The sequence below is a fragment of the Passer montanus genome, unplaced genomic scaffold, assembly GCF_014805655.1.
Source record: "Passer montanus isolate IOZ18808 unplaced genomic scaffold, ASM1480565v1 scaffold11, whole genome shotgun sequence".
NCBI classification, from domain to species: domain Eukaryota; kingdom Metazoa; phylum Chordata; class Aves; order Passeriformes; family Passeridae; genus Passer; species Passer montanus.
This window is the reverse complement of record NW_024357613.1, coordinates 10726423-10741729: the sequence shown is the minus strand read 5'-3', so window position 1 is coordinate 10741729 and position 15307 is coordinate 10726423. Positions and strand designations below refer to the sequence as shown.

At 42.9% G+C, this 15307-nt stretch overlaps 1 protein-coding gene across 1 annotated transcript; it reads left to right on the top strand.

The window, feature by feature from the left end:
- Nucleotides 1-1055: 1055 nt before the first annotated feature.
- On the top strand, nt 1056-5833 carry GJA10 (gap junction protein alpha 10). Its single transcript, XM_039727777.1, has 4 exons — nt 1056-1700; nt 4451-4986; nt 5086-5302; nt 5398-5833. Exons 1-4 carry the CDS (start codon nt 1459-1461, stop codon nt 5831-5833), a joined length of 1431 nt encoding a protein of 476 aa, XP_039583711.1. The 5' UTR covers nt 1056-1458.
- The last annotated feature ends 9474 nt before the right edge of the window (nt 5834-15307 follow it).

The following is a 15307-nucleotide window of genomic DNA, read 5'->3' as shown; positions in this document are numbered from 1 at the left end:
GAGGGCAGAGTGAAGTAGGCAGCCTGTGGTTCTGAACCTGCCAAGGGGCAGGGGGGCTGGGACAGAAATGTGCTGGGCCCAGAATGAGCTGCTTCTGGAGTGAACAACTCTGACAGGGTGGACACATCATAGGTGCTGCAGCTCTTGTTCTTTCCTCAAGTTTTCACAGCCAGCAGAGGTGAAGAGGGTGCTCCTGAGAAACACCTGGGCACTGGGGAAGCTGCTGGAGGTGTCAGGTCAACAGCATCTGATGAGGCAGCACAGAGCATCGATGGCCTGAGCTGAAGCAGCAAGGAAAAGCTTAAGGGACTTGGTGACCAGATTTATAAAGAAGAGACATGAAAATAAAATGGCAATGGCAGGTATGTGAGAGTCTATGGATGAGAAAGGCCTGTGGAGGTCTGCGTGGTTTGGATGAATATAACGCATCTCTCGGGGGTGAGAATTGCAGTCCTACTGCCCCTAAGGCTTTTGTTTGTTATGTTGCATGAACCATACATCTGCTGCGTTAGGCTGAGGCTAGAGGAGAGCTGCTGCAGCCACCTCATCTGCTGCAGGGCAGGGCTCTGAAGGCACATTCAAACAGGACTTTCAGGGAGACATGTACAGAAAGAAGAAAGAGAGAGAAGGATGCAATGGTACATAAGTCAGAGATCATTGCAAAGAACAGGTGAGGCTATTGTCATTTGAGAGCTGGCCACTGGTTTGTAGGAGTCTTCAGGGAGAGGAGTCTGAAATACAAATCATACATGCACCTTATAAAATGGAAGAAAAGGGTCAGAAGTTCTACAACAAGGGAGGAAAAATATATGTATTTTGTACTTCCATAAAATTTAGGCCTGGGCATGGGCAGGATTAGGCAGTAGAAGATCTTAGAATCAGCAACTCAGTTCTGGTGGCTCCAATTTCTCACAAAATACCATTTTGACAACTTGCCTTCTTTTTTTAAAACTTGTCTCTCATGGATACCAGTTCTGAATGGGCTTGAGGGCAGCTATTCAACCCAGCTGATGAAGGGTTACTGTACTGAACGCCTGTGTTTCTGACTTAAGACTCAAGTCTTAGTTCCTGTGGCCTCCATTTTCAAAGGCTCGGTCTAACACATCCCAAATTAACTCACCAGGCAACAGAGTATGAAATCGGACATGACCGATCGATCCTCGAGCATTGATTCAAAGCTAAACTAATGGAATGTAAAGAAAATGTAAGACTCTATTGTACTGTAAAGGCTGCCTATTTAGCCATTTTATAGAATAAAATTCCATTTGGGAGCTGGGTGGAGGTGTAAAGTTCAAAGAACTGACTAAAACAAGGCGTAAGGACTTCACAAACTGCTGCCATACAGATTAAGCCTTGGGGGAACGGCTTTATTAGACACCACTGACTAAAATAATTGCATGATAATTTTGGCTAGAGGCACCATCCTATCATCCATCCTATCATCCATCCTATCATCTGATGATTTTTAAACTGTGCATGAATAGTTTCGACAGAGTGATCTTGGCATCCAGCTACATAGAAGTGAGAAGCCCGTTCAGTGTACCACGTCTATGCTTGGGCTCTTGGGGAAAAGAAAAAAAAGGAAAAAAAAGAAGATGTCCTAGGACTCTCAAAGAGAGGTGTCTGCGAAATAACAGCAAGCAGTTCTGCATGCTCCTTCTGCAATGCTCTAAGAGACTAACCAAGGGCTTTCTCCTAAGGTAAGTGGCAGAAAAATAATTCTTCCTAGGGCAGTATGGAGAAGGCAGGTGCCTGTCAGGCTTGAAGCAATGCAAATTAAAACCATGAGTATTTGCATTTTAACATTTAGCATTTTAACATTTAACTGCTGACAAGAAATTTAAAGTTTAATGCTGCTATTTCATACCTCAACTGATGTAAACATGAGATGAATGTAACATAGAAGTGATTTGAGTAGTGGCAAATGACAATATGTTTTTTAAAGAAGTAGCAAAATCAAAAAAAAAGGAACTTTCTCCAAGAGAAATTATGGAATTCCTTCTGGTTCTAACTGATTACATGCATGAATTTTAATTGCTTGAAATAACCATACAAAAACACTTGGGCGGAGACACAAAGCTAGATGGTATAATGAGAAATGTCTCAGGTATGTAATTTCTATACTGAAAATGGTATGTTTCTATTCTATAGTGCTAGTAGTATAGAATAGTCTGTACTGCTAGAATTTCTAGTCTACTAGTAAACTGGAAATAATGATATAATTGATATTTAAGATTACTGTCTTACAGTAAACTGAAATTACTCTGTTAGAACTCAATTAAGACCAGGGAAGAGGACAGAAATAGAAAAATTAGAAACACATTGCTGTGACAAGGTTGTGAAGTAGTTTGGGCTGATTTCTTAGAAACAGTGGCTTTTGTGGCTCTAAACTAATTTCTTTATTTTATACACAATATTCACTGTGTCATTATTCATACTGCAAGTTCTACCAGAGCAGAGCTGAGGGGAAGTGTCCCGGTATCAAGGGCTTGCTTAAAGGGTGAATTATACCGTTCCTACAATTACATTTCCTCTGTTGGCTTTTCTAATGCAAAGATGAGGATAGAGTTATTTAAACACTGGTGGAAACAACTCAAGAAACAAAACTCTGTCGAGCCAGAGTGATATGTTTAGACACCTCCCTTGCCCTGAATAGTTACATCTGCTTTCTGTTCCAGACAGTTTCTACCTCTAGAGAAATTAATCTTTGGGATTAAAACATATTTATCCCTGAATTTACATTGGAGCATCACACTTAGGGTTTTGTTGTTTGGTTGGGGTTTTTTGCTGAGTCAATCTGTTTCAGTGAGGGATCAGCCATTTGCAAGGCAGCGAATATACCTAAAGCTCCATTGCTTAACTGTTGCATTGGACTGCAATAATTATTGCTGACTTTCTGTTTTCCTCCTGTGTCTCATTGCAATGATATGTGTGGGAGGAAAGGAATGGGGAAACAAGATATTCTGGGTGCATAACAACACCTAAGAGATTGCTTGAGTAGATATGTTTACATAGCCAGTTCCGTGTGTGAAAATTCACCAAAAACAGTCCCAGAAACATAATAATAAATTCTGTAGGATGCCTATGCTGAGAATGACTTCACTGCTGGTTACAACTAAAAATCTTTGCTTGAAGTGTGGATAAATACAGCCTTGAAGCAAAACTGAACTTCCTGGGATCATGTCATGAGCCAAGCTGTATTAATAACGGTGATATCACCCAGCTATGCTATCATTTAAATATAGACAAGATTTTGGGCACACCAACCAGCCACTTCCAAAAAAAGATCTTAGAAATTGCACTTTACTAAAGGTTGTGGTTTAGTGGAATTTGGTATGCTTTGAAAGTATTGTAGCATAAAAGCAATTCAAGTGCAAACCCTAAGGTAGATATGATCCCAGTTGCTTCAATAATTTATTGCCATACTAGCAGAAAACTTCTAGGGATGCAACATCAAACATGCAGTTGATCCACAAATAAACAATCAAATATCTTACATTTCAATTCCCCACATTACCTAAAGCTCCAAAAGAAAACTTCAAAAGAAGCAGTTTGTAAATCAAGCAAAACATAGACCAATTTGCTTGTGAATCAGTTTCTGGGATAGAGGCAGTTAAAAAGATTTTCTCTCGCTGTTAAAAACCTCCACATCACTCTGATTCCATTATCTCATATGTTAACATTTATAAGTAAGATGCAGAAAAATTTGATGCATAAAAATAAAGGTATAAACCCTAGAAGCACTCAGGTTATTGATATTGTCCAAGAACTGGTACTGCAAATGTACAGCTATGTGTAAATCTGCTATGTTTTTGTAGTTTTAGGAGGGCAAGAGAGAAACTTGTGAATTGCTACCTGGGTAGATGGGAAAGCGTTGGATGGATGGCACTAAAATTGCTGCTACCTTGGGGTAAAAAATGAAACTGTTTTTAAGTCACAGTTATAGGACACTTCTCAAAACTTTATCCAAAAAATTAAAGCCAAGAACATTATTTATTGTGGCAAAACTATGGCAAATCCATAGTCAATGTGGAATGGAGTGATTGTAGAATTAAACTGTAGTTGGCAAATGATTTGCAAGGTGGGGAAAAAAGTCATCTTCATTTCTAGTGGGAAGAAAAGGATATAAAGCTATGGGCAGTTATGAAGTACTGTGGTTTACAGCTGAAATCATTATCTCTTAATCTTAAAATAATCTCACATTTGCATCTTTGACTGGTAATCATGAAGTTTCAATTAATTTAAAGGCTCAGTAAGCAAAAAGTAATCATGAACTTCTAAGAGCTCTCCAGCTACCAGAAGAATGTATCTGAAACACATATATTAAAATTAACCAAAAAAAAACCCAAAAACAAACAACAAAAGCTAAAAATGGCCATTTACAAAAAAAAAAAACCAAAAAACTATAATTGCAGGAAAATAACTTTTTTTTTTTTTTTTTTTCCTCCAGAAATGAACTTCTGACCATGGGGGACTGGAACTTGTTGGGCAGCATCCTTGAAGAAGTGCACATCCACTCCACCATAGTTGGCAAGATCTGGCTCACCATCCTGTTCATATTCCGGATGCTGGTGCTGGGAGTGGCTGCTGAAGATGTCTGGGATGATGAGCAGTCCGAGTTCATCTGCAACACGGAGCAACCTGGCTGCAACAACATCTGTTACGACAAAGCCTTCCCCATTTCTTTGATCAGATACTGGGTGCTGCAGATCATATTTGTCTCCTCCCCATCCTTAGTGTACATGGGCCACGCGCTCTACAGGCTAAGGGCACTGGAGAAAGAGCGCCAGAACAGGAAAGCCCACCTGCGGGCTCAGCTCGAGGACCTGGAGCCCATGCTCGAGGAGCACAGGAGAGTGGAGAGAGAACTGCGTAAGCTGGAGGAACAGAAGAAAGTGAATAAGGCACCCTTGAGAGGGTCCCTGCTGCGCACCTATGTCCTACATATCCTGACCCGCTCGGTGGTCGAAGTGGGCTTTATGATAGGTCAGTATCTTTTATACGGGTTTCACATGTCTCCCCTTTACAAATGCACTCGGCCCCCTTGCCCTAACACGGTGGATTGTTTTGTGTCCCGACCCACAGAGAAGACCATCTTTATGGTTTTCATGAACAGCATCGCCGCCGTCTCCCTCTTCCTCAACATCCTCGAAATCGCCCACCTGGGCGTCAAGAAGATCCAGAAGAGCCTGTGCGGGCAGCCGCCGTGGCCGGCGGGCCCGTCCGAGGAGGAGCCCAGCGTGTACAACTCCAAGAAGAGCTCGGTGGTGCCTGCGCCGCCCTGCCTGGCCAGCAACGCGTGGCGGGGGCGGCCGCGGCCCGCCGGGCGCCCCGCAGGCAGAGCCGGGCGAGCGCCTGCCGCGATCTGGATGAGGAGCGCGGCGACTCCCCGGACAGCGGGCACTGCCCCGGCACCCGCAAGTCCAGCTTCCTCTCCCGCGTGCTCGCCGGGAGCCGGGCGGGCAGCGACAGCGAGAGCACCGCCTCCCGCGGCGGCTCCGGCCCCCGCCTCGGCCCCGGCCCCGGCTCCGGCTCCGGCTCCGGCTCGGAGGGGAAGCGCCGCGAGGAGGGCGCGCCCAGCCCGCCGCCCGCCGCTTCGGGACGCCGCGTGTCCATGGCAAGTAGCGCCCGGGACAGCCCGCGGGAGGGGGGCGGCGGGGGGCACCGGCACCCGGGGCCGGCCCTGGGGAGGAGGGGGCGAGCCAGGGGGCAGAACGGCTCGGGCAGGACTTCCAACGCAGCCCCAGCGCCTCGCGGCTCCCCGGACAAAGCCAAGCTCCCAAACGCTCGGCATCCTTCTGCCGTGAAAGCAGGAATACCAGGGAATTACTGAGTCTCGACGAGCTCTAAGTCACCGAATCCCAGCTTCTTTATACTCATTCCATCATCCCAATCAACTCGACGAGGATTGTCCCAGGGAAAACTTCTTCAGCTCCAGCCAGTGTAAGAAAGAGAAGCCAAGAATGCATTGAGTTCAATGACACAACTTCTCTCTGTTTCAGGTTTGTCTCAGAGGTGACCTCCAAGTCGAATAATTGTTCAGTGAATAAATTAAAAGATCTACATGTAAAAAGCCCCACCAAATAATTGCAATGCCAGAGCCAACGACTACAGAATTGCTTCTTCAGCAGCTCCTCCTTTTCTTTGGCCACATGCTCTAGGCTTGCTTACAGTCACAATGTTGGCAAGATATAGTGCTTGCATTCAAGAGTCAACAAGGATTTCATGAAAGGGATTTGAATTCTGATGGCCTCAGATCACAGGTTTGGTTCTTTGAGAGCAGAGAGGCTCCTTTACAATCGCTTGCAGTAGCAAGCCCATAAATACCTTTTTATAGGGCATGTAATAAACAAGATTATTTCACATAATGCTCTAAGTCATAGATTCTGTTCAATTTTTTTCCTCGCTCTTCCTAGACACTGCCCCCCCTTTTTTTCCCTGTATACAAAACAAACAAAACCAACAAACTTCAAATCTTTTCTGGTAAAAAGCACAAGACCCCATTACGCTGCTCAAAAATTGTGAGTTCCAGTTTCCATGGGGTTACAGTTCCTACAGTAAGCCAGTCAGTGTAAGCCATGTTAAATTGTCACTTAGGTGCAATTTAACCACTTTCCACTTCAATCTTTCTAATACAGGGAGAGGGCCTAGAGCCTAATTTGTTGATCTGCTGGCTTTTGAAACTCAGATAGAAGGCTCTTTAAAAAGGTGAAGTGCAGAAAGCGATTCAAAGCGAGACAGAATTTCAGCAGCACTCTCTTGAGAACTCACAGAAGTTGCTTGGCAGCTTTTCCTATGTAATGACAATGATTCTACCTTCCAGGGGAGACCTTCAGAAAAATACAGTCAGTTTGCAAAACAATGTCATTACTTTTGAAAGTAACACTCTCCCAGCATGCTGTCTTTGGAGATCATTATGTGTAGGACATGTGCTAGCATTTTAAAATGTGACTGACGTAGGTATGCTACCTGGTGCTTCCTGCTTACCGCATACAATATTTAAAAGTACAGGTACTTCTTAATACAACTGAGGCAAGGTTTTGGCAAAAGCACTTTATTCTGGCACTGCTGCAGCATTTTTAGGAATACTGATTTCAATACACAAATATCCTGGTGCATCATAAGTATGTTGGACCTGGGCATTAAAACTTGAATACTCTTCCAGTCTGTATTCCTCAATTCCTGTATTAACTATTTAATTTGGTGAAAGGCACTCAGCATTGGTTTGATTTGTTTTAATACTGATTTCCAGAAGACGATAATCATGTGTTAATGATAGAATCACAGACTGATTTGGGTTGGAAGGGATCTTAACGATCTTGTTCCAAACCTCACCCTGTTAAGGGACACCTTCCACTAGACCAGGTTGCCCCAAGTCCCCTCAAACCTGCTCAAACACTTCCAGGGATGGGGCATTCACAACTTCTCTGGGCAACCAGTTCCAGCACCTCACCACCCTCGCAGTAAAGAATTTCTTCCTGCTAAACCTACTCTCTTTCAGTTTGAAGCCATTCCCCCTTGTCCCATCACTACGTGCCCTTGCTAACAGTCCCTCTCCAGCTCTCCCTTTTACTTACTGGAAGGCCACTATTAGGTCACCATGGACCCTTCTCCAGACTGAACAACCCTAACTTTCTCAGCCCTTCCTCATAGGAGAGGTAATGTTTAGATAAAAGAAAAATGTCTACGATTAGATTAAAAATCTACTGATCATATTAAATAAAAAAGTACTTAAAAGTAGCTATGTTTAAAAAAATCCAAATGAAGCATACAAAAGCACTGTCTATTGCCATCCCTGATTAACACTGACTTGCAACAGTAACGCAGAGAAAGTAGAGACACTTCTTAACATAACAGTGAATCCATATGCACAGACATACTCTAAACAGCCAAAATATAGTCTGTTCTAACCTGGGTTTTACTAATCTGAGATGGGTAGCCTAAAATCAGAATTGACACTGTTCTTCAATTTTCTTTGATAAATTTCCCAAACTACCATCTTTAGTTCCACACTGGTTTAAGTTTTTTTTCTTTTTCCTCCTCCTCCACACCATTCTGCTGGAATCAGTCTGCAGCATTCTTTGTATTAGGTTCAATGAGAGAGAGTATCAACTCAACATTGAAAAGATCACTTTCTACAGCTCAATAACCATTCTAGCAACCTCCAACCAAACACATACTCATGTTCTGTGCTAAGACAGTGGGACAGCTGCAGCTGCCCACAAACACCATAGTTTTCTTCCTAGCTGAAGGAAACCCTCAAAGTTACACAAAATCCATCCATATGATAGAGCAAGAGTCTTCAGATGAGTCAACTGCACTCTGTGAGTTGTGGCACTGGAAGCACTGAGGAAGTCTAAGGGTACGGTTTATGGATGCTTGACCTTCAACCAGTGATGAGCTTTTTTCTGACCAGTATTATCAATGCCATTTCCACACCAAAAGTGAATCTCTAACAAGCAAACAATAATTGTTAGGGGCAAATAAATGTGTTAAAAGTTACTTCTCATTATGTATTGGACCCTGTGAATCAAACTATGAAGACCAGGTGTTGGATAGTAATTGGCTGGGTCATATAACAGGATTTTTTTCAAAAGTACAAGACTGTATGTCTCAAATAGAACAGGAAGTTTGCCTTAGGCCTTCCTCTTTGGAGGGATGGTTATTTTGGACCCTTAGGAGAGAATGCGTTTAATTCTTCACTGAAAGCCCCTATGAAACAGCACAGTAGGACACTGATTACAAAATGCATGTTTGGCTATCGGGATTCCTCAGCTTTTCCAGACTTCAGTTCAAATCAGACCGGCTCTAGATCTAAAAAAGAAGAAATGCCCTGTCCATTGGTAGAATTTATACAGACCAACCATGTCTGGCCACAAACTAGAAGGCTATTTAAAACTTCCTTACCTGGAATTGGTGGAGATGAAGAGTGATTTTGTTGTTTCACATCCAATGGAAGCATAAACCCCTGACAAAATATTTACGTTGCAGCTGTTTAGTTTTACACCCAAACCACTCACTCTTCATGTTCTGTTCAATTTCTTTCATGTGGTATTATTCAAAGTTAATAATTATTGGAAGCCAGAGTGAGAGAGACAGAAAACCTAAAAAAATTATTTGACTAAAGATTCATTGGGAAAAAAAACACTTTTTGAGCCACTGCTGGTCAAGCTTTAGGTTTATTAGATTCTGAAGACACACCAGCAAAGCTGGACCTTCAAGCACATGGCAAAGCAAAGGTGGAGAATCAATGCACGACATGAGGGTTATTTCCAGCTGATTTCATTCCACCTAAACACAATGACGAGAGCATTGCTGACTATAGGGATGAGCTAATCTCAATATAATGTTACAAAACTCTATACTGACAGGGGAATCCAGCAACTGAGTACAGCTGAAGTCAGACTATCTGCATGTCTCCAAAACCTTTGTCCTGTGGACCACAGTCAGCATGCTTTGAAGTGACAGAAAACAATTTGTTCACTGATAACTGTCTCCAAGCTAATTTTCAAGGCTCACTTAGAGGATACATCTTAGAGAATAAACAGTATTTTATCTTCTAAGAGATATTATGGGTACACACATAGTTCTGCCCTAGGGTTTGCATCTCTCAACCACATTTTAACTTTTATTTAAGGGGAGATACAGCTATGGAGAAAATGGGCATCTTCCTCATGGTTCCAGGCTGCCAGACTCCATTAGGTGAAGCAGGCCTTAAATGGGAGCTTTTCATACACAACTGAGTGAAAAAAGCTTCACTGAATTTATTATATCCATAATCATAGCTCACAGCCAGGAGAGGGATCCACAAAGGTGTGTAGGAATTATGCTGCTGTCCACAGGACTCTGCACATGAATTATATTATGAGAAAAGACCTCATAATTTGCACCAGTCAGGGTCTTGACTGGTGGATAATACATGCTTAAGCCTGATAAGATTAATAGACTGATGCAGTCAAAGATCAGTTTATAACAAGTACAGGTACAACTTGTGCTCTCTTGAAAATAGGTAGGGCCAGGAAAGAAGCACCTGGCTCTTGGAGCATTGCACTGAGGGATATTATCTCCCAGCATCCACATGCAAGACTGTGTCAAGCCATTAGAACCACCAAATAACTTTCTCTTATCTCTGGGGGCAAGAAAAACAGATCTGAGCACTCCAAATGAAAAATTAGAGAAGACAGCAGCTTTACTTCCAAAGGCACCATTTGCCAGAATCGAACCGTTTTCCTCCTCACCCATTTTCTGCAAACCAGGGAACGATTGCAGAATGATCAGAAAGCTCAGCTGAGATGACCACAGCCCGGCTTTCCATCTTCAGAGTGTCACAATGTCTTCCCAATTCAATAGCTGAATGCAGTGATTTCTACAAAAGCTGGGGGCTGTCTGCTATTTCATTGCTCACTGCATTTGAAGTCTTTGCTAGCTGTGTTTCCTGCCTTTCTAAAGCACAGGATTCCAGTTCCATGCTACCTGAGCAGGATGTTCAGCATCAGTTCTTTTTGGTCTTTACCTATATGACAGTTTTCTAAAGAATTCTATGCTGTGCTCTAAAACCTAGGAGTTTTTATTTGGTTAACTGGGGTTGTGACTATTTACACTAGATTGGCAACTCTCTTCACAAAGGCACCAACTTTCAGATGACTTGGAACAAATTATATTTGCAACCCATGCTTAAACCTGCATTTAGAGAACTACTGTGCTCGTACTCTTTCTAGAGTACCCAAGGGTATTCCAAGAAGATGGGGGTCTTGACATTATCTAATGTTTGTGCTTCTTCATTGAGCCATGATAAGTTCCTAAATTAAAAAACAAAACTGGAAATCATTAGAGGATGTAGAATGATCTTAGCAACCAAAATTACTAGATCAAGACTTTTATAAAGAAATCTTAAGCATTTTAGGCATTCTAGACTTTTGTTTTTCAAGAAGTGCTGCATCTTCCCCATCCACTCCTCTGGAGTGTCCTGTGCTTTCACAGTGTCATTTAAATAAATCTGTATTTTGGCTACAAAGTAACCAAAGTATCTTTAAAAGCAAGACTCCCTTCTTATGGTGAATGAAGGGAATAAAATTAACAATGAAAAAGATGGTGACACTGGTACTCTCAGATTGCAGAATTAGTGTGAGATAGGGGCGCTGATTTTATTCTTTTGCAGAGAAGAAAGTCTCTAGGGCTGAAATCCTGGTTCTGTCAAAGTTGTGAAAATTTTACAATTCACTAGGTTTGGTTTCCCTCATTGCACTGCTCTTTTATTCCTCCATGCTGTTCAATTTTTTCCTGCTTCTCAATTCTCCATTCAGCTTTGAGCCTCTTACCCACTGGGAAAACACTCCATAGTGAGCAAGATAGGTGAGAGAAAGCTGCTGTTCAGCATGAGTGCTTGCCATCTTCTTCAGAGCAGGGCGTGTTTGCTCAACCTTTCAACATCGTGTAAGGAATAAATACCCACTCATTTAGCTAGCTGCTCACCTGCTCTTGCTTCTGGGGCTGCAACAGCTTGATAAGAGTGAATGTACATTGAAATAACAAACCTGATAACCACGGAGGAGTTATTTATACAGCTGAGCTCTACCAGGAAAATCTGCAGGTGGGGAAAGGGACTGGCAAAACCCTGTGTTCCTCCAGGATTTTTGAGAATCCTTTAAGGTATGCACATTTACACCTGCTGGTAACTACTGCTGGTTTTGTACAGTTTTTCAGTGTAAACACCTCTTAAAAAAAATCCCACAGCACTTGTATTTTATTCTGCCCTGGAGCACTCAGAAGAAACGTGTGGTGATGACAGCAAGTACCAATTATCCTGCAAAAGGCCTTGGCCACCCAATGGTAACTGTTCACCACTTGCACAAACACAGATAAACTTTGGGTGTCAGCAGCAGTTGAACGCTAATTAATCCCTCTGAGGATCTATGCAGCAACAAACAAATAAGCTGGATTTTAGAAAGTGAATCTTGTTTAATTGAGTCTGTCTTTGTAAGGTTTTAAAGAATTCAAAAATATACAAACCCCTTTACTAGGTAGAGAAAGAACTACTACAGTGGGTGCACGGATTTCAAACAAATTGCTAAATCACAGAATTACAGAATCAGAATGATTTTGGTTTAAAAGGACCTTAAAGATCATCCAGTTCCAACTCCCACACCCATGGTCAGGGATGGGTGCCCATCCCTTCCACTAAACCACGTTGCTCAAAGCCCCATCCAACCTGGCCTTGAACACTTGCAGGGATGGTGCATCCACAATAGCTCAGGGTAACCTTTTCCTTTACTTCCCTCACGGTAAAGAGTTTCTTTCTAATACCCAATCTAAACCTATTTCAGTTTAAAGCCATTATCCTTTGTCCTATCACATGCCCTTGCTAACATCCCTCTACAGCTTTGCTGTAAGCCCCCTTTAGATACTGGAAGGTGCTATAAGGTCTCCCTGAAGCCTTCTCTTCTCCAGGCTGAACAACCCAAACTCAGCCTGCTTTGTCCTATCACATGCCCTTGCTAACATCCCTTTACAGCTTTGCTGTAAGCCCTCTTTAGATACTGGAAGGTGCTATAAGGTCTCCCTGAAGCCTTCTCTTCTCCAGGCTGAACAAACCAAACTCAGCCTATCTTCATAGGAGAGGTGTCCCAGCCCCTCTGACCATCCTCATGGCCCTCCTCTGGACTTGCTCCAGCAGGTCCATGACATTCTTCTATTGGGGTCCCAGAGCTGGATGCAACACTCCAGGTGAGGTCTCAGAGGAGCTGAGTGGAAAGAGAGAATCACCTCCCTCAACCTGCTGGTCACACCAATGCATTCATGTATTTATTTTGGTTTAAAATCAAGGTGTTTCCCCTCTTCTCACTCCCCCTGTTAGCACTGAACAAAGCCCTACAGGTAAGTATGTTGTCAGCTAATCATCAGATTCCCTTAACGATGTATATGCTGGGGTTAATTACTATGACAGCATTTCTTTTTCTCCTTTAAGGCAATTCAGTTTAATGCTTTCTTTCTCTTATTATCTTTCAGAGCATGCTCCTAGAACTATCATCCATCATGAAAAAGTAAGGACATTCTAAGGAGAAGAAACAAACTAAGGGACTGAGTACAAAATGCCTTCAGCAGAGAGATGAAAAGCAGATTTTTTGTCGTTTTGTTCCCCTCTCCCACTGCTATAATGCTAAATTGATAATACAGTTTAAAAAAGCAAACACTTTATGCCTCCCTTGCATGCCAATCCCAGCTGTGCTGTAGTCTGACTGCTGGTGTTACTGGGTAGCTCGCTCCACAACTCAAGATTTCTCTCACGTAGACTGAGCTGGATCTTGTCAGTGTGTGCTGCCACTGCAGAAACAGCCTTGTGTCTTTGGGGAGCGTTTTGGGATGTACAACTTGTTGTGCATGCTAGTGGTGTTCATATCAGAAACCAGCCTGATCCACAGAACTTCAAGGTAGCCTAAGACCCAAGGCATCAACAAGAAAGGAATAGTTTGACTTGAAAGTAACCTGGAAGGCTATGTGGCCTCAATCTCTCCAGACTTCAGCAGCTGATGAATAAAAAGACAGAGGAAACACTCATGGAATCTGAAAGGACAGAAAATTAAAGAGAGAAAAAACAGCTGAAGAATACCTGTGGCTTTTCTGCTTGTGCTAATGCAATCCTCAAACTCTGATAGAGCCTTTCCATGCTAATGTAGCCTCCTCATAGCTAATGCTTTTGGATTCAAAATTGAAACTAAGTGATATCAGACAATTTATTTTAAGTGCAAAACATCTATACTTTCCAGTTTGCTGTTTGAGAAGATCACATTGGGGTCATGAAAATCTTATTTGCTTCACAGTCTCATTAATTCATACAGAACAACCAAAAGAACAAGCAGAGCCAAAAAGAGCTGATTTCAGTTTGCTAGTACAGCGTAGCACCAGAGGGTTGGCTTTCTGGGTTGTATGCAGCCCAAGGAAGCAGCTCTTCCACTGCTGTACCTGGAAAATAAAGCACTGACTGTCCCTGATCCTGTTTCTGGCCACATACTTAAAAAGCTGCTTTTATTTGCCAAGCTTATCACAGTTCACATTTGCTATCATCTCAGCGGGGAGTGATGCTTGGAACAAGTTTGTTTGCTTTGCAGCTTTCCCTATGCATAAAAATTCTCCATGACTTGACAACTCTAAGGCAAGACTAGCAGAAAGCAGGACTGCAGGAAAATAACTCAAGCATAAAGATTGTAGTGTTTTGGTTTCTTTCAAGAGCACATGATATATATTCATATTCTGCCTCACTAGAAACTCACTGACAATTTGCCTGTGCATTTATTCAGTATTTTAAGGGAAAAAAAAAGAAAATAAATACTTGAAATGGTGGCCATTAAACACTAGCAACAACTGAGGGATGGAGAAACAGATTTGCTAACACACTCTGCCTACTGCTAGGCTGTATAGACGTGGTGATGCATCCTCTGGCAGATTGGATGGGATGGGAAGCCTTCTTCATATATGCTCAACAGGAAGATGCTAAGGTTGGTGGCCAAGGGAACATGATCAATGGTCTTCTGTCTGGTGATGAAAAAGCCTGGGGACCTCCTTCAGCAGTCTGACCTCCTCCCCATGCCACAGAGTGTCATCCCAGCAAGTGTGTGGGCCAGGGCAGGATAACTGGTCGCGCCATTCCCCCTCCCTGGGCTCCTCCTGCTGTGCTCCTGGGCAGGCTCCCAGCTTGCATCCAACACAAGGAGAGAGAGAGGTGGCAGATGTGGGACTCCCACAGCACAAACATCTCCCCACAGGACCCCACGTCCTGCTTGTGGCAAGTAGCATCTAAAGCTGTTGTAATTTCTTCTTTCCTTCCTTGCTTTCCTACTAATGGTCCATAGCACAAGTTTCCTCTTTCAGGAAGGAATACTATAGAGATTTTTAGGCTATGTTTTGTTTGTACACAAACCTCTCTGTTCCTCTCAGGTTTTCCTTAAAGGGGAAACAACCCTCAGCCTCTTCCCTTACCTTCCAGCAAGTACACCGGTGCTTTAGAAGACCGAAACAAAGACTGAGCAGAACTGCCTTAAGTCATGCACTAAGGGAACAAGTATAGATACAGCTTATTTGATCTTCCAAAAAAACTTATTTCATGTTGGCAACGGAACACCCTGGGCTGTTCCTGCAGATCAAAGGTAACTTGGATCCCTGGATCAAAGACTGCTAGTGAATTAGCAGTGGGACCACGTGAGTAGAAGTCTCTTCATTAGTGCAGAGATTCACCGGGCAGTAGCAACTGCTTCTAACCCACCCTCCTGTATCTCACCTACAACCCGCGTGCTAACCGAGCCCTGCAACATCA